The sequence below is a fragment of the Pinus tabuliformis genome, chromosome 2_1, assembly GCF_031772625.1.
Source record: "Pinus tabuliformis cultivar Carrire ecotype Pingquan chromosome 2_1, CPIR1, whole genome shotgun sequence".
NCBI classification, from domain to species: domain Eukaryota; kingdom Viridiplantae; phylum Streptophyta; class Pinopsida; order Pinales; family Pinaceae; genus Pinus; species Pinus tabuliformis.
In genome coordinates, this window is record NC_142299.1 from 355,575,395 (window position 1) to 355,593,755 (window position 18,361).

The 18,361-nt window shown below is 37.7% G+C and overlaps 1 protein-coding gene across 1 annotated transcript in view; it reads left to right on the forward strand.

Moving 5' to 3' along the window:
* Positions 1 to 4,202: 4,202 nt before the first annotated feature.
* The window catches only part of LOC149200334 (cullin-1-like), a 43,784-nt gene continuing 29,625 nt past the window's right edge, over positions 4,203 to 18,361 (forward strand). The window contains exons 1-3 of the mRNA XM_089402671.1: positions 4,203 to 4,405; positions 4,747 to 4,956; positions 5,294 to 5,404. Of these exons, the coding sequence (XP_089258797.1) occupies positions 4,796 to 4,956; positions 5,294 to 5,404 (272 nt within the window). The 5' untranslated portion in view covers positions 4,203 to 4,405; positions 4,747 to 4,795. The remainder of the gene's footprint in view (positions 4,406 to 4,746; positions 4,957 to 5,293; positions 5,405 to 18,361) is intronic.

The window sequence follows — 18,361 nt, forward strand, 5'->3', positions numbered from 1 at the left end:
CCTTCCAACCTTTTTGGAGGCTCTACTTTGGCTATGTTATTTCTCTCGTTCTTCTTCGTACCTTTCATCTATAGAGCCTGCTGAGAAAGTTCCTTGATTTGATCTAGGAATTTTAGGGGAAATAAATACTTCCTCCTCTTCCAAATCCAGTTCTTCTTCCTTTCGATCTAAAGCTAGGATGTTTCTAACAACAACCTATCCTCAAATTTCCTTTCTCGAGGGTATTCCTTTGGGATATGTTGGTGAGTGGCGAGTATCATCTTCAATTTCTCCTTTTGCCCCCATTTTCTCTAGAGCTTCATACTTGTTACCAAACAAGATTTGACCTTTACTTTTGCTAGAGGAGGCTTGGACCCCTTTAGGGAGAGCATCTTTTTTGGAGATGGGGGAGCTTTAGCATCCCCACTAATTGTTTCTTGACCTTTTGTTGTTGCATTTTAACGGGATGGGCTTATTTGATGTTTTGATTGCTCCCATTGATCTTGCTCTTTAGTTTGTTTATATTGTTCCTTGAAATTTTTGCAATTACAAGAAAAACACTCATATTCATGGCATAACTTGCATGAAAAGGTAGTTGATCTAAAGGTGGAAGAAACCTTGTGCCTCATAAAAATCTGAGCAATATTGTCTGTAGTCCCTTGGATAAAGGGAAGCTAGACACTAGAGGCCACTTTAACGACCTCTTTTTTAGTCCTATGACCTCTACTAGCTTTTAAAAAGGCTTTGATACCTTGGTATCTTTCATAGCCATTATTTTTAAAAAAATTAAGGAGATGGGTTTATTCTTTTCAAAAACATTAAGAAGATGGTTTTCATCAGAAACCTTTAAAGCCCGAATGGCTAATTTGTTGAGAACACCTAGCTTCTGGGTTGGATATTGTGGGAATTAACATGTAAATATTGCTCAGTGCGAGCTTTCTTACGAAAAACCTAGTGAGAGAAAGAACCATCATCTTTTTTCGAGACAAGCACATTAAGGAAGGGAAAGCAACTGTCAACTTCAGGTTCCATGGTAAATTTTATGGATCTTGATTGATTGTTGAGATGCTGAAAAAATAGATACAATTTATCACGACCATGGGGCCAAAGGATAAAGGTGTCATCAACAAACCTTTTCCACATGTTTGGTTGAAATTGACGAGAAACTAAAGCTTTAGATTCAAAATCCTCTATTAACATGTTAGCAACAACAGGATAGAGGGGAGAACCCATAACAAGCCCACAACTTTGTTCATAGAATTCACCCTCAAAGTTGAAGAAAGGTAGAGGTAAGGCAAATCTCCACAAGCTTGGCTATATCAGGGTCAATGATGCGATGGATTACCTCAACAACCTCATTAATAGGGATGTTGGTGTAAAGTGAAACAACGTCAAAACTAACCATAATATCACCATGCTCAAATTTAACCTCTTTTAACCGACTCACGAAAGAGAAATAGTCCTTAACAAAAGAATCAATGCAACTAACCAAAAGCTTAAACTTCCGAGACAAATATCTAGTTAGAATATACGTACGCCCACCTATAGTATTGACAATGAATCTAAGGGGAGCCCCCTCCTTGTGAATCTTAAGAAGCCCATAGATTCTCAAAGTGAGAGGGTTACTCTCAATAAGTTTGTGGCTTATGTAGTTGACAAAATTATTAGGTCTAATAACGAAGGCAACAACTTTTGAAACCTTTTTTTAGAGGGTTCTTACTTAACGTTCTATAGCTCCCACTGTTGCACACATGATCCATCATTTTCCTTCTGTAGTCATCTTTAGCTAAGATTACAATCGCCCCTCCTTCATCTGCTTTAAGGACAACAATATCGAGGTTATTGTTCAAAGCTTTAAGGGCTTCAAATTCTGTTTTACTAATGTTGCTTTTAGGAGGTCTAACTTTCCTAAGAACAACAAAACAATCTTGCCTAATGCCATCTTTAATGCGATGAGGCAAATCCTTGATGCCAAATTCAATGAAGCAAATAATCTCCTCAACTAGGATCTTTCTAGGGCAAGGGCAAAGTTTAACCCTTTTTTAGAAGGCGATACACAGAGGAATCAAAAGAAAATTTAGAGAGATGGACCACCCTTTTATTAAAAGAGGGGGATGATGAATTTTACAGTTTGAGTGGGCCTAATGGTTAAGAGCATGTGTTTCCTCCCAAGAGGTCATAGGTTCAAAACCGAAGGGGGGTTAGAGTATATATGCTTTCGTAGAGTTAACACTCAGATTGTCGTGTGGAGGTGGGTCCCTTGTCCCACAAACAAGCGGATCTCATAAACCAATTTGGTGTCTGGCTTGGCTGTGACCTTAAAATTGGATAATAATAATAATACTAATTCTTATCATAATTATAACTATCATAATTATAATTATCATTATTATTATTATTAAGAATAATAATATTATTACTATCTGTATTATTGTTATTATTTGAATTATAAAGATCATTGTAATTTTTTGTTTGTTTGTAAGCATGGTAGGACTACATTTTCATCATGTCCAACTTCTCACCCCGATCAGAGGATAACACAAGATTTGAACCCAAGACATCCAGTGCAGTGACACTTCATTTCCATGACCATTGGCAATTGACACTTCATTTCCATGACCATTGGCAATTGAAGCAATTGAGCCACCCCAAGTTGTAATTATTAATATCATTGTTATTATTAGAAACACGTTGATTTGATTTTAAAAATCAATTAAAAACATAAAATAAAAATTTTCATTTATTTTCTTTATAATATTTTAACAATTATTTATTTAAAAAATATATTATAACAATATATTAAAAATCCAATAAATTTTTAAAACTCCACTAAACATATTATTTATTTTTAAAAAATATTGTAACAAGAAGGTAAAACAAATTAGGTTTGAAAATAATAGAAATTCGGGCAAATTTTAGGTTACAATGGTCAAACTTCAAGATTTTGGGTGCCCTTCATCGTGCTAAATCCATTTCTAACAATTATTTATTTTTAAAAATATATTATATCAATATATTAAAAATCCAATAAATTTTTAAAACTCCACTAAACATATTATTTATTTTTAAAAACTATTGTAACAAGACCTAAAACAAATTAGGTTTGAAAATAATAGAAATTCGGGCAAATTTTAGGTTACAATGGTCAAACTTCAAGATTTTGGGTACCCTTCATCATGCTAAATCCATTTCTAACAATTATTTATTTTTAAAAATATATTATAACAATATATTAAAAATCCAATAAATTTTTAAAACCCCATTAAACATATTATTTATTTTTAAAAAATATTGTAACAAGACGTAAAACAAATTAGGTTTGAAAATAATAGAAATTTGGGCAAATTTTAGGTTACAATGGTCAAACTTTAAGATTTTGGGTGCCCTTCATCGTGTAAATCCATTTCTAACAATTATTTATTTTTAAAAATATATTATAACAATATATAAAAAATCCAATAAATCTTTAAAACTCCACTAAACATATTATTTATTTTTAAAAAATATTGTAACAAGACCTAAAACAAATTAGGTTTGAAAATAATAAAATTCAGGGAAATTTTAGGTTACAATGGTCAAACTTCAAGATTTTAGGTGCCCTTCATCATGCTAAATCCATTTCTAACAATTATTTATTTTGAAAAATATATTATAACAATATATTAAAAATCCAATAAATTTTTAAAACTCCACTAAACATATTATTTATTTTTAAAAAATATTGTAACAAGACGTAAAACAAATTAGGTTTGAAAATAATAGAAATTCGGGCAAATTTTAGGTTACAATGGTCAAACTTCAAGATTTTGGGTGCCCTTCTTCGTGCTAAATCCATTTCTAACAATTATTTATTTTTAAAAATATATTATAACAATATATTAAAAATCCAATAAATTTTTAAAACTCCACTAAACATATTATTTATTTTTAAAAAATATTGTAACAAGATGTAAAACAAATTAGGTTTGAAAATAATAGAAATTCGGGCAAATTTTAGGTTACAATGGTCAAACTTCAAGATTTTGGGTACCCTTCAACGTGCTAAATCCATTTCTAACGTGAAAAAAACTATTCAAACACTCCAACATTGTAATTTTTTGAAATTTTTTTTATGGATTTGACAAAAAAAACTATCGGAAAACCATCCCCATTTTTAAAACTGAACTAAAATATTTTTTCACATGACCAACTAATAACTGTTTTTTCTTTTGTTTCCTCACCACCTTTTGACCAGATGACTAAGGGTCACCCATGTCGACTCGCTACTCAAACGCGTTTAAATATGGAATATTTTGAACGCGCTCGCCCAGCGGGATCGATGCCTCGCAGCTGCAGACTGGTATTGGATGAAGCTACGGCACTAGTACGAAACCCTCGCAGGCCACGAACTGCTGGTATTGTACTACGCATTGCTACGCGGCATAAGGTAAATTTCGTATTCATTCATCTTAATCAAAATTAAATTTTCACCCTTATAAGGGGGCCATCAAGATACAAATTCGTCGGCGTCTGGCAAAATTTCTCCGATTCTGCCATTTTTGCCTCGATATCTGTTAGGCCGTGGTCCTGGTTTTGCCTTTGCTGGAAATTGTTGAAACTCTTTTAAGCTATTGATCCGATCATTAACCCTTTTACGCGGATAAAGGCTACGTTTTGGTATTTTTAACCTAGGGTTTCGTTCGGTATTTTTCTATCGCTGGAGTCTGTCGTGGCTATTTGTTATCTGAGTTCAAAGCACTTTTAATCGAGGGTTTTTCTTGCCGGCAGAGTGTCCTGTTTGGAGCGAGGTCGAGGTTTTGAGATATAGAAAATAACGATGAGCCAGCCGGAGATTATAGAGCTGGAGACAGGATGGGAAATTTTGCAGAAGGGAATTACGAAGGTCAAGGACAGTTTGCAAGAAATTTCCGAAGAGGAATTTAATAGCAAGGGCTACCAAGTACCTTGCAGTGGCGAGGAATACGCGATAATTTACTCGTATCCTCCATTCCCCAATAAATCTTTTCAATGGTTAAAGCTCCAGTCCACTTGGAAGTATGAATTCTTATGGGTTTTATTAAAGTATTCCTCTCATTGTTATTGTTATTAGCATTTTTTTAACTGAATTTTTTTACTGAAGCAATTCACAAGATTACATAGTTCTGTTTAAGATTGGATCACAAAATTTAAGATTGGATCACAAAATTTATGGAGGCTAAATTTTTTCACTTAACGGTTGGACCACGTCTTTAATTTATGGAGGCTAAAAATGAATTTCTATCCAATTTAACTACAAATATAAAAAATGTATGCCTTCCTTTACTTTTAATCACAGGACTGTTTTCTCGATGTGCACGCAAAAGGGTCCGCACGATTGGTCTCGCCAAGGTCTCGCCAACTCTATGACAGATACAGGGAGTCTTTTGAAGAGTACATCACTTCAGTTGTGAGTTATTTCCGGTTTTCTTACATGATGGCTTTAAATTCGCTGGTTATGGATGATTGTATTTTTTAGTTTGATCCAAAGTCCTTCTTATTTAAATCATTTTAACCATACTTAGAATTTAAAATTCCTATTGAAATCTGACAAGCTATCATGCTTCCCGAAAAAAAAAACATGGAACTTAAAAATATGTAATAAAATTTATTTGATGATGTCAAATAATGGTGTGTAATGATATTATTATTATTTGTTTTTTTAAAAATAGTGTGAATATTTATCATAATTAAGTTATCAAACCAAAAGTGGGGACAATTAATGGGCTGTTATTTGCTAAATTTGATTGACTCATCACTGTTATTGAAGGAAAACCATACCAAAGGGGGCAGACTTTCACTCCTGAACAGATGCCTATAGATTGGGTTGTCAGCCTGTTTCCTTACATCCTAAAAAGACGATATCTAGAATATTACGCTTTTAACCTGTTTCCTTATATCTTAGGAAAACAAACTCTTAGCCAAATAAAAATAATTTTAAGAGATAATCCAGGTCCAAATATTTCTTTTAAAATATATTATGTATAAAATAATTATTTACATCAATATATTTCTTTTTCTATATACATAACCACCCAAAATCTACAAAATAATGGTACAATTTAAACCATAATTAAAATATACATCCACTTTGGTGAAAAGCAATGATCGGTTTAATATTTGGTTCACCCTTTGTAACTTAAACATCCTAATTGCAAATACTCACTTTAAACATATTGTGACGTTGTATATTATAGCACAAACTTCCCAAAACTTTTGATGGAGATGAACAAAGTAAGATGATTTTCTTCAACTCCATAATACAACTATAGAAATAGCAAACGAGAAATGCATAGTGTCCTCCTAAAATTGTAGGTTGAAAAACAATACAAGAAGCTTTTAAGGGGTCAAATTTGAAAGATTCACCAATGAAGGGACCCATTGTAAAAGGGGACTAGTCTTAGTCTGAACCACTAGAAGAGTTAGCGATGCTTTTGACCATGGGGAACTTCCCTATGTTAATTGTGCCTTGCGTTTGGAGATATCAATCCCTATTATAAACTTTTTTAATTGGTGCTCAAGATTTCTTCATATCAATTTTATTATAAGGTCGACACGACTCACGATTATAAGCTAAAAGGCGAGGATATTAAAAATAAGGGATTGTGACTGTGGGATTGTGACTGTGACTTATTGTGCCGAAATAGTGAGATCACCGAGATACATAGATCTATGTTGAAGCTGAAAGGAGACAGGTCCGAATCTTACTGTGACATATTCCTAAATTTATCACAATTATGCCGAGACTGTTAGGTCTACTGTAGGATTCAGAGATCCCTTTTTCCATCCAAAGATAATCATTATGCTCGCTTTCGTTGAGATGTGCACCACCGAGGAGAAGAGGACTATCCTCTTCATCACTGTGATCATCACCGAGCCTTTTTAGATATCTGAGATCTAGTCTACTTGCACCTTATACCCATCCGAGGTGCAGTCAACCCTTGAACAATTTGCCTTCCTGTGATGCGGACCTGCTCCTATACCATACAAAGTTTCAGAGAGGAGAAATTGTGAAATTTGTACCTTGAGATTTGCAGATACCCTAGATGGGTATTTATAGTGGTTTCTCCTTGCAAATAAGCCAACTTGTCAAATGAACCGACATGTCCCTATTGTTGAGCCGACGTGACTGTCATTTATATATTTAATTTCAATAGTGAAGTTGACATTATGAGTTTCTTATCGATTTGCTTGCAGACTTCTTGAGCTTGCCAATGGAGGATTGTTCTTGGTCTTGGAGGGTTGCTTTAGCTTGAATACATTTTACATAACCTCATGAAGAGCTTCTTCATACATGACTTGACTCTTTGACATATTAATAAATCCTAAAGACATCAAGAAAAAGTCTTTTGACCTAGTGACACTTCTTGCTCATGAAACCCATGCAACAAGGCATGCAAAATAAATTTATTGTCTTTTATTACATCATTTACAAAGATCATGTCATTATGAAGACCGAACCTAGTTACACTTTCTTCAACACTCCCTCTTAACGAGGGATGTATTCATAATGGTACTTGTTCCTTCTCAATTTGAAGAATTTTCTGATAAGAAGAACCGGATTTGCAATCCATCTGTTATAGCATCATTTCAACCAACATTGATTTCAAATAGCAAGGCTTTGACTAATAGCTCTATCTCTCACTTAGATCAGAGCACACAATGTTGGTGAGACCAATGACTGATAGACATGCATCATCATTGTCTCTCTTAGGGTCATACCCACCCAGGTGTTCTCTGAGTATGCCCTACTAGGACAATTCTTATCTTGGGTTCCCAGCCCTTAAGAATATTGGTCCTCTTTCCCACTCTTCTCTTGGATGCCCTACCACATCCTCAAAGAGTGTCGGATGCCAGATGATTATATAATCCTCCATTCTTTCTTCCAAACTGAAGACAAGAATGTCGTGTCTAACTCTCCCTCTTAACCATGGATGAGTTCCAAGTTTTTCTTCACTTCGAAACATACTCGAGTTCCTTTACTTATAGAAACCTCCCAGAGCTCCCTCTTACCTAGGGATTCTATCATCAGTACTTTATAGGGTCTTCCAGTTGACTGACGATCCAAGACTTCGATGTCATCAATTTCTTCACATGTAGGGTTCAACCATCCATCACTTTCCTCCATTATGTCATTCCTTCTTTCCCGGAAAGTATCCTCCTTGGCTTTACATCTGGGGCTTCCTTCATAGGGCCATCTATCTTCACTTTCCTTCAACACTGATTGCTATCACAACTCACCTTACCATGGCCCTTCACACATACCCAGACTTTCTCCAAGAGGTCAGAAACCGAAAACAAATCACATATTACCTTTTTGGTGATGGCATTTTCCAGTGACATCTTCTTGTAGGTATCAACATCATGCATGCATGTTGACACATCTCCCAATGATATTTGTTGTCAAGTGTCTTCATCTTTTCAGACTTCCATCAGAGTCTTCACATCTTTCCGGGAGATTTATTGGTCAAATCTTCCCGATCCTTTGGATGTTGATTGCCTTCATCATGGTTGCATATTTCACGATCTCTTCCATCCTCACACCTTCCATTCCCAGGAGCTTTCAATATTTCACGATCTCTTCCATCCTCACACCTTCCATTCCCAGGAGCTTTCAATCAAAGTTTCTCTAACTGTGGTCAACCGTCAATCACCCCATACTTCATATGTGGACATTATGTTGTTTTCATCTAGTGCGACTTATGCCTTTCTGCATCCTTTCAGAGGAGGAGATCATTTTCCTTTTGATCATGCTTGATCCATGTTACCTGCAACCATATATCATGACATGACAATATCAAATACAAATACAAGCATACATATCTCACTTTACCTTTGCTTCTTCCAGCTACTTCCTTGAAAAGATCTTCAATCCCTTGATCGGTTTCATTTCTCATGTCATCAGTCCTTCATCTCATGAATTCCATAAATTGGATTTCTTGATGAAACACTTGCTGCCTTCCTAGACAAGGGGATCCTCTGCTGAGGTTTCTATCAGAGAATCTACAAGATCTTGCATATCCCATCTGGAAAATGTTTCCTTTGATCTAGATGACTTCTTCCTTTCCTTTAATGTCCATTGAGATTTCCAAGAGCTATGTCCTTCATGTTTCTCAGGTGATATCACGAGCTCTTGATTCTAATGCTTTCATGATGCCACGATGCATCTTATTATCATGGTCATATCTACAAGGACTCATGATAGGACCCTTTTTGAGAGATACTGTCTCATTCATAATAGAGGTTTGCTATTCCCTTGACCCTTTTCTTTAGCTTCGTTCATCCTTTCGGTGATATGAGCTCCTCTCCATAATCTTCCATAGTACTATTCTGTCTTGTCAACCTTCCCTTTCCTTTCTGCAGATGTTTGAGTCCTTTCAACTTGTCTTTCTCTATTTGGCATAGAGACCACAAATTGTTGATCGAGGTAACTTTCTTGCTCATGGACATTTAATACCGTGTTGAAGAATCTAGGGCAAACATAAATTAAAGTGATTCTTCTTAGCATGATAACAATTTGTGAAGTCCTTTTGCAATTTTATCTTAGCTTGATCTTCATTTTGTTGTTAGTGTGAGTTTGCTTCATCAAATTGCTATCAAAACAAAAAAAGACAAGAACACAAAGTATTCAGCTTTTTGCCAGGGCCAAAACCTCTCCTTCTTGGAGAGGAAAACCCACACAAAATTCTTCTTATAAAAATTCCAATTGACGAATACCAAGACCATGACCTTGACCTATTCTGCCACTCCAAGACCAAGACATCAATCCTCTTCTCTGTCACTGCTGAGATCATCATCATTGCTGCACCATTGTTAATTTTAGGTATGTTCTATGCTTAGAGCAATTTATTTCAATTTTCACAGTTAGCTCAATATCTTTTCCAGATTAGCAATCACATCAACATTAAAGTAAATTGTAGATAGAACATAAACATAGATCACAGAAGACAAGCCAAGACAAGAGGACACAAAATGTGGCGTTAGCCAGGGACAAACCCTAATGTGGGGAAACCCTTTATCAGTTCTTCTTATATGTTCTTCAATAGTTCAACACAGAGAGAGAGAGATAGTACATACACAACAGAAGTCAACACTTTGACTTATCTAAGTAAGAGTATAGATCATCTTTAAGTAGATGATACATGAGGTAGCTGAACTTAGTTGAAGACATGCTACTTCAACTGATTTTTCGAGGTGACTCCATCACCATGTTGCACCTGTCATTGTGCTGCTTCTCATCATCATGCTGCACAATGCACCTCATTGTGCTGCACCCATCATCACTATGTTGCATCTCATCATGCTTCGCCAATCATCACTGTACTGCATCATGTGCCATTGCTGCTCCGTGTTTGTCACTATTGTCCCATGCGATTGTTGCACCATGCTTGCCACCATGTGCTTGTTGCACCTTGCTTACTATACTGCTATACCAATGTGCTTGCAGCACCATGCTTACCATGCTGTCCCATTGTGTTTGTGGCACCATGCTTACCACGTCGTCCCGTTGTGTTTGCAACACCATACTATTGCTGTTGTCCCTTATAACATTGTTGTACTATGCTATTGTCCCAATGTAACATTGTTGTACCATGTTGTCCCAATGTAACATCGGTGTACCATGCCATTGCTGCTGTTTCACTGTTAGCATTGTTGTTAAGGGTAGTGGCATAACAAAAATGAATTCTCAATGTTAAAAGTGACATTCTCCTTTATCTTTCATTTTCATCATTTTACTTAAATTTTTAACATTACCATGAAATGGCTCAGGATGTTTGAGAGTGGTTTCGACCTCATTATATTTCATATGGAGACAGTAGAATTTTAGATCTCACCCAAAATCCAACAGACTTACCAATTTTCCAGGAATTCATGATTCGATGGATTGCAATGTTTCCATTGCATTTTGTCATGTACAAGGGTATGGAATTAGTACTTAATCAAGAGCACCAACCCCTCTATGTACTTTAGAGTGACTTTTAGACTTATCACTCCACTGTTTTTGAGTTTTAGTTATATCAATTTACTATTCAAGTCTTCAGATTTCAGTGTCTATTATAGTCTATTTTGCTTAGTGCTAATTAGATTCTAGAATGATGAATGATGAATTTTAATTTTAAATCAATTTAGAATCTAGAATGATTAATGATGAATTTAATTTTAAATCAATGTATATTCTAGAATGGTAAATAATGAATAATGAATTTTAATTTTAAATCAATTTAGAATCTAGAATGTGAATGATGAATTTAATTTTTAAACCAATGTAGATTCTAGAATGGTGAATAATGAATGATGAATATGGATCAGAATATTTCATTATTGAATCTCATGGTGTATTGATGAATCATGTATGTATTAGTAAGGATGATGAGTATGGATCAATGTATTTCATTATTTAATTCAATTATGTATGTATTATTGTATTTATGCTTTCATTATTAAATATGAATTTGATATATATATATATATTAAAAAGGAAAAAAAATTATATACCTCGACGTCCCCCCTTACCCCCTAAATTTCCCTAAAATTTGAGGGTACTCCCACACGTCCCCCTTGTGCGTCTCCCTGTCCCGGAGTCTTGGTGGAACATTGGAGAAAAGTGCACATGGTACAAAACACTAAAAGGTACTAGAAGGCTCATTAATTGAGGGGGACCACATGAGGGAGGGGCTCAAGAGAGGGAATGATCTTCACCCTTGATCTAATGAGCTGAGATTTAATCTCAACCATTAGATCTAAGGGTTAAGGTTCTCTTCACTAAAAGAAGACAAAAAGGGAAAATGAAGACATTACTCTCATTCATTCTCATGAGCCATTAAGAAGAGGGAAATGAGAGCAAGGAGATAAGGAGGCAATATTGTAGCCCAAGGAGGAGCCCGAACAACAGGGGAAGGAGCTTGAAATTTTCAGCTGATACCCATGCACAAATCCTGATATTTTAGGCACGAGTCCCAAAATTTTCGGGTAGTTGTTCCACGCAGTTTTTGCATTGGTTTCCAGACAAATTTTCTGAGTGGTTTTTAGGTTGGGTTTAGGTTGAGTCTGCAAGGTCTTTAGGTCGCGTTTAAGCCTAAAATTCTAGGTGGTGTATAGACTGAGTTTAGCCGAAAATAATGGAGATTTCTAATCCTTAGCAGCGTTAACTTGAAACAAAGACTACTCTACTTCTTTTCGTTTTCACAACTGATACGAGAAATTATTGCAAACAAACACACATAAAATTTAGACACTTATTTTTGGTCTAAGACCCTGGAAAAACCCACAAGGGGGAACTACTCTTGAAGGAGTTCTTAGATTGCTTTTAAGGAAAATGATACAGAAAGAGAAAATTAAACTTAGCTCCCTTATTATTTTGTTGAAGTCAATGCGAGGTTACATTGAGAAACGAGCCCTCTCTTTGTCATAAACTTAGACTGGCTTAACTTTGTTTTCTGTGCCACTGATTGTGGCTTGATTAGTTGCTAAACTGAGCAGAAATGTGTTGGGTATTTTTGCCACCTATTTCACTACAAACTCCTCGAACTGTGTTGGTAGAAGCTTGAATTTCAAGTTAAATGCAACATTAATTTTATATCAGTCATATGTTTGTGATGGGTTTTGGGCATTAAACCATTCTAAAACTTGAAACTGGGTTGGCTACAACACAACCAAAATTTTCTACAGGGGAGTGGTGTGGCATGTGCCCCCATACAAGCATGTGGCCATTATTCTTAAAATTAGATGGAACCCATCCAATGTCTCGTAGTTGTTCTTTGTTGTTGCCTGTCGATGCTGGTGATCTAGTGCAATGAGGGGTGGAAGGGTCGACTGCTTGGAGGTCTTGTAAAAGTGGTCTTGAAGCTCTGGGACAGACATTTAATATCAAAATGACAGTTTTTCATGCAAATTAGAGTGTGACCTCTCAAATCTTTAATTAAAGTGAAATGATGGTGCCTGCAATTGATCGATCATGGCTGCGTTGAATTGATTCAGTGTGCGTACGCCGGATTTTTTTTTGCGGGACTTCTTGCGTAGCGTAGTTTTCATTCTTCTATTTTGGTGAGAAAAAGTGGCACTACATTTCCAAAGTCATAGACAGGAAATTCAAAACAATTTTCCAGATTTAAAAAAAGAAAAAGAAGAAGAAGAAGAAGAAGAAGAAGAAGAAGAAGAAGTAATATCACGGTGTTGTCACGATATTCCTGAATGTTAGACAAGTTACTAGGTGCCACTAACAGTGGAAATTTGTGAACAGTGATACGGTTCCACAATACCAACATTGGAGAGGTAGCGGATCCTTTTGGATGGTCAATGGAGTCGTACTGAGGTATTTTGTGTGACGACGACACCCTTTTGAGGATTGATTATTGCAACGGGTCTTTCCTGAGAGGGGCATTCTCTTATACAAGTGTTTCCAGTGTGTCTGATTTTGTGCAGCGACAAGGACACTGGACGTGCACTACGTGGAAGAAACAACACATTTGGCATTTTTCCCTGCCAAAACTTCTGAGAACAATTTCTGGTTCATATTACACGCACCTGTCAGATTTTGTCTGGATAAGCCGATATTTGCATTGAACTCCGTGTCAGGCTCCTTTGTGTTTTTTGTGTCTTGGGAAATGTGTAGATGGCCTCACTAACCAATCTGATGTTGGAAGGTAGTCAACGCTTTAATGGCACAAACTATAATATCTGGAAATAGAGAATGTTGACCATTTTTGAATATAGGTGTCTTGACCAGCTTGTTTTGGGAAAAGAGCTCCGTCATGGTACACCTGGTGCAGATCAAGATAAGCTTGATGATCGAAATCGAGAGGCTGTTATGCTTCTCAAACTCTCAGTGACTGATGATTAGCTACCACAGATTCCTTCTGCAAGACAACTGTTGAAATGTGGCAAAATTTGAAGAAATTACACGAGACATCCGACAAGAGTAGAGCTTTCTTTCTAAAGAATTAGTTGTTCTCCATCATGATGGACGAACATATGTCTTTACAGGAACATCTTAACAAGATTAAAGACATTCGAGATTAGCTCGAAGCCATTGGTCGAACCATGGAGGAAGAAGATATGGTAGTCATTACTCTGAAAAGTCTACCGAAACCTTATGAACACTTCATAGAAACACTCAACATTACCACCACACACACAACATTATAATATATAGATGGGAGACAACATATGATCAAAGTAGGCTCATGAACCAACCATTATATCAAAATGGTACCCAATGGCAATACATAGTCAACTGTCATACATGATCAAAGGCTCAAAACAAAATACACATAACCAAAGAGGCTAGAAATGGCCTCTACAACAAAAGTAAACTGTGATGGTGACCAAACTCCAATACTAGTACTACAGGGTAGTACTAGTAGCTACTACCAGAGGAGCTAAGATCATGTCGATCGATCTCTGGATCATCATCATCAGAGTCAGACAGGGGGCCCCATGGCTCCTCGTCATCATCATCATCTCCAACTGCAACTGTAGAAGTGGTACCACTAGCAGGTTGTGCAGCAGATGCAAGCTGAGATAGAGTAGATATGTGGATGCGCTTCTGTCGTGGCTGAGCAGAGGAAGCACCTACAACTGGAGTCCTTGCTGGCTGTGAGATTGAGGCTGGTGGATTGGGATCTACATTCAACTGAACCAGAACAGCTTGTTCAAGTTCAATTGATGTCTCAATAGCTAAATCTAAATCAAGATCCTCATCGGGATCAAACTCTGCTGGACAACTCTCCACTACCCAATCTGATGTTGGATCAATGTCTTCCAACACAATGGGATCTGAATTAGGTCTTTTGTTCAGCAAATGGTTTCGTCTGAGCCGGAGGTTGTATTGGACATAAACAAGATCATTTAACCGTTTTTTATCCAAACGGTTTCTCTTCTTTGTGTGAATCCTCTCAAAGACAGACCAATTGCGCTCACACCCAGATGCACTGCAAGTTTGACTCAAAATACGAATTGCAAACCTTTGTAATTCAGGACAATGGCCACCAAAGGCCTCCCACCATTGTGCTGCAAAAAACATAGGAGTGTAATGAGTTAGCTCAACAAAATTACAAATTATATCTAACTTTCAAATTATAAATGATTTAACAAACTTAAAAAAAAAGTAAAACTATTAAGAATTTGAAAATTGAAATTTTTGTTTACCTGGCTCATTTGCTTCTCTTGCAATCTTTGCTAGGTTCTTCCCAAAGGTACCTGATGCATTGTTGAAGGTATTGGCTTGTTGGTGTATCTCCAGCTGATCAGACTCCAATGGGATCGTGTGATCAATGCAATCAATCAGTCCATCTCTGACCTCCCCCCTCAAAGCTCCTGACTCCTTAGCTTTATAATGATATCGTGGGTTCAAAAAATACCCAGCTGCATGTATAGGGCAATGGAGTTGATTGTTCCATCTTTCATGAATGATTGCCCAAATGGGCCCATACTTTGCCACTCTATCCTTTTATACCGTCTTTATTTGCTCCTTTGCTTGATCCATAGCTTCATAAATGAAGCCCATAGCCAACCTTTCCCCATCCACCAACCGCAACACCTTAATTAGTGGCTCAGCAAGCTTCACAATCTCTGCGGCCTTTCTCCAAAAAGTTTCTTCATAGACTTTCCTTTTCAGTTCTTTGCCTTCCGGTTTCTTAGACCAATTGCTTTGATTCCATTCATCACTAGAAAACATCTTTTGCAAGTTTCTATGTTGGGAAAGCATAGATTGCAATGTCAAAAAATGTGTAGCAAATCTAGTGATGGCAGGCCTAATAATATCCTTGCCCCCAGTGTGTTTCCTCATGAGGCTCAAAATCAATGTATGATTGTAGATAAATTTTGTGATGCTTTTGGCATGATCTATAGTGTTTTTGACCCAGTCTATTTTTCCAGTATCCTCAAGCTTGAGGTCTATGCAATGTGCAGCACATGGGGTCCAAAAGATGGTCTTGTGTTTTTCCTCTAACATTTTACCAGCAAGAACATAGTTAGAGGCATTATCTGTGATGACTTGAACAACATTAGCCACCCCCACCTCCTCAACAACCTGATCTAATAGCTGAAACAACAATTGCCCATCTTTTACCTTATCAGATGCATCAACTGATTTTAAAAACATGGTTCCCCGTGGGCAGAAGACAAGAAAGTTTATGATGGTACAATATCTTTGATCAGTCAATCCATCTGACATGATGGTACATCCTGTTTTTGCCCATGAGTCCTTGAACTCTTTCAAATACTCATTAATGGATTCAATGTCTCTTTGCAAACGATACCCCCTTAGCTCATGCATAGTAGGGCCTTTGAAGCCTTTTCCAGCAGCATGTATGGCATCAAACATAGGCTCATAATATGGTGAAGGAGCAACATTAAAGGGGATATCATCATCATACCACCATCTAGCTATGTACTCACAAGCAGTCTGCTTCAATTCTTTCTTCCAGTGGTCATCTAAAGTGGGCTGCATTTGACTTTTACTAACTTCAGGACCATGTGCATCTGATGGAGAGGAGGGAGTGAGATAACTTTTGATAGTCACATCACCCTTTGTCATTCTACCCTTTCCCTTATCTTGAACATAAACAAAAGAGGGAGGAACATATCGGAAAGGGTTGGATGTATCAGTTTGAGGGATAGAGGAAGAACCCTCAAAATCATAATGGGGGTTGGTAGCCATCATTTTTTGTATCGCCCTCTTCCTCCCAATTTCAGCCTGTATGTCTTTTTGCCTAGCCTTATCTTCTTTAAATTTCTCAAAGATGACCAACAAATTCTTCCTAATCTCCCCAATTTCTGGTGAGGTACATGGGGTAATTTGGCCTCTAATCCCTGCCAAGTTTTGTTTCAGAGTATTAATGCCCCCAGGACCTTCCTTAATTTTCCTATGGCAAAATTTGCATTGTGTTTGCTCAATGTAGCTGAAAAGAGATCCATGCCACGAAAGCTATGACCTCCCCAATAGGAAATCACCTTGATGGTTCGAGGGTTGATCCCAAGGGCAAGTCCCCCAGACCGCCCTACCGCATCTAGGGCTTGAAAGTGCCACCCAGGCATGATGATTGGGAGGGTTTTAACGATCAGATCAAAAGACCCCAAAGTCTCCTGAAGGAAAATAATATCGCAGGGGTCACTACTCAATAGTCTCTTGAGGGCCAATTTTTTAGGGGGGTTGGCCAGGCCCCTGCAATTGAAGGAGAGCCATTTCATTGGGGAACCTTGGGAAGGGTATCTGCTGCTCTAAGCACCCAATCAATGGTGTTTTGTTGATCCTGGGCAACATCATCCCCTGCAATTTTAATGGCTTTGGCTAATTTGGATGGTCGGCCCCTAGTAGGCTTATGGTTAGAAAGGTAGGTTGTGATACCCAGGCCCAACATATCTGGAATGGTTTGCCTTCGGGGGCGAAGATTGTAGGCATGAGAACCCGAGGGAGTGGGTGAAGATGGCAGTGGAGACTCGTCCAACCAGATATAATTGATGGGGTATGGAGAAAATTGGTAGCAGAGGATCAATCGTACATGTAATCGGAGCAATAATTAAACATGGGGAGGGTGCAGATGAATCCATAGAGATAGAAAAATGATTAAAATGCAGAATAGAGGAGCAGGGGGGAAAGTCAGTACCCGATGAGGGAGCGGCTTCCGCCACAGACCGGGATCTAGTCTTAGGAGGAGATGGAGGCGGCATCTGGGAGGCACTGGAAGTCTGGACAATGTTCCCAACATCTTCCTTTTGGTGATCCAGATCTGAGGGTAGCACGTCCACCATCAGTTCTTTAGATTGTCTCTGCATCGAACCCTTAGTAGCCGATGGATTTGAAGGCGTGAGCAGAGGACAATATTTGTAGAGATGTTCGACCTTGTGGTAGTGTCTGCACCAGAATGGCACACCTTCATAGTCAAGGTTTTGCTTGTACATGAAATGGCGCCAGTGCAGAGTGATCTTCTCCTCCAGCCTTGCCCTAATGTCCAGGTGTACCAAAATTCGAGCCATGGACATGATCCCCGTCGATTCAAAAGATTGATCATGATCCAGATAGGTGCCTAGTGCATTCCCAATTTGCTTGAAGATGATAGGGGTCCAATATTGCAGTGGAAGGTCCGACATCCAAACCCAGATTGGTCCTACCCCTAGTTGTTCCCTCTCAGGATCGAACAGTGGATCCCATCGCTTCAATAGCATAGGCGCCAGTTCTATGTGCTAGAACCTAGATAGGATCCAATCTGTGTATTCCTCCCAGTGGAATCATAGGGCAAACCATCCCCTCACCCGAACACGGATGATGGGTAGGTCTTTTAGTAAGGAACTCCAGATTTCCTCTGTATAGAGCTGAAGCTGCTCAACAGTGTAGTTCTGCCCACGGACACGGCCAACCAAGACCTTC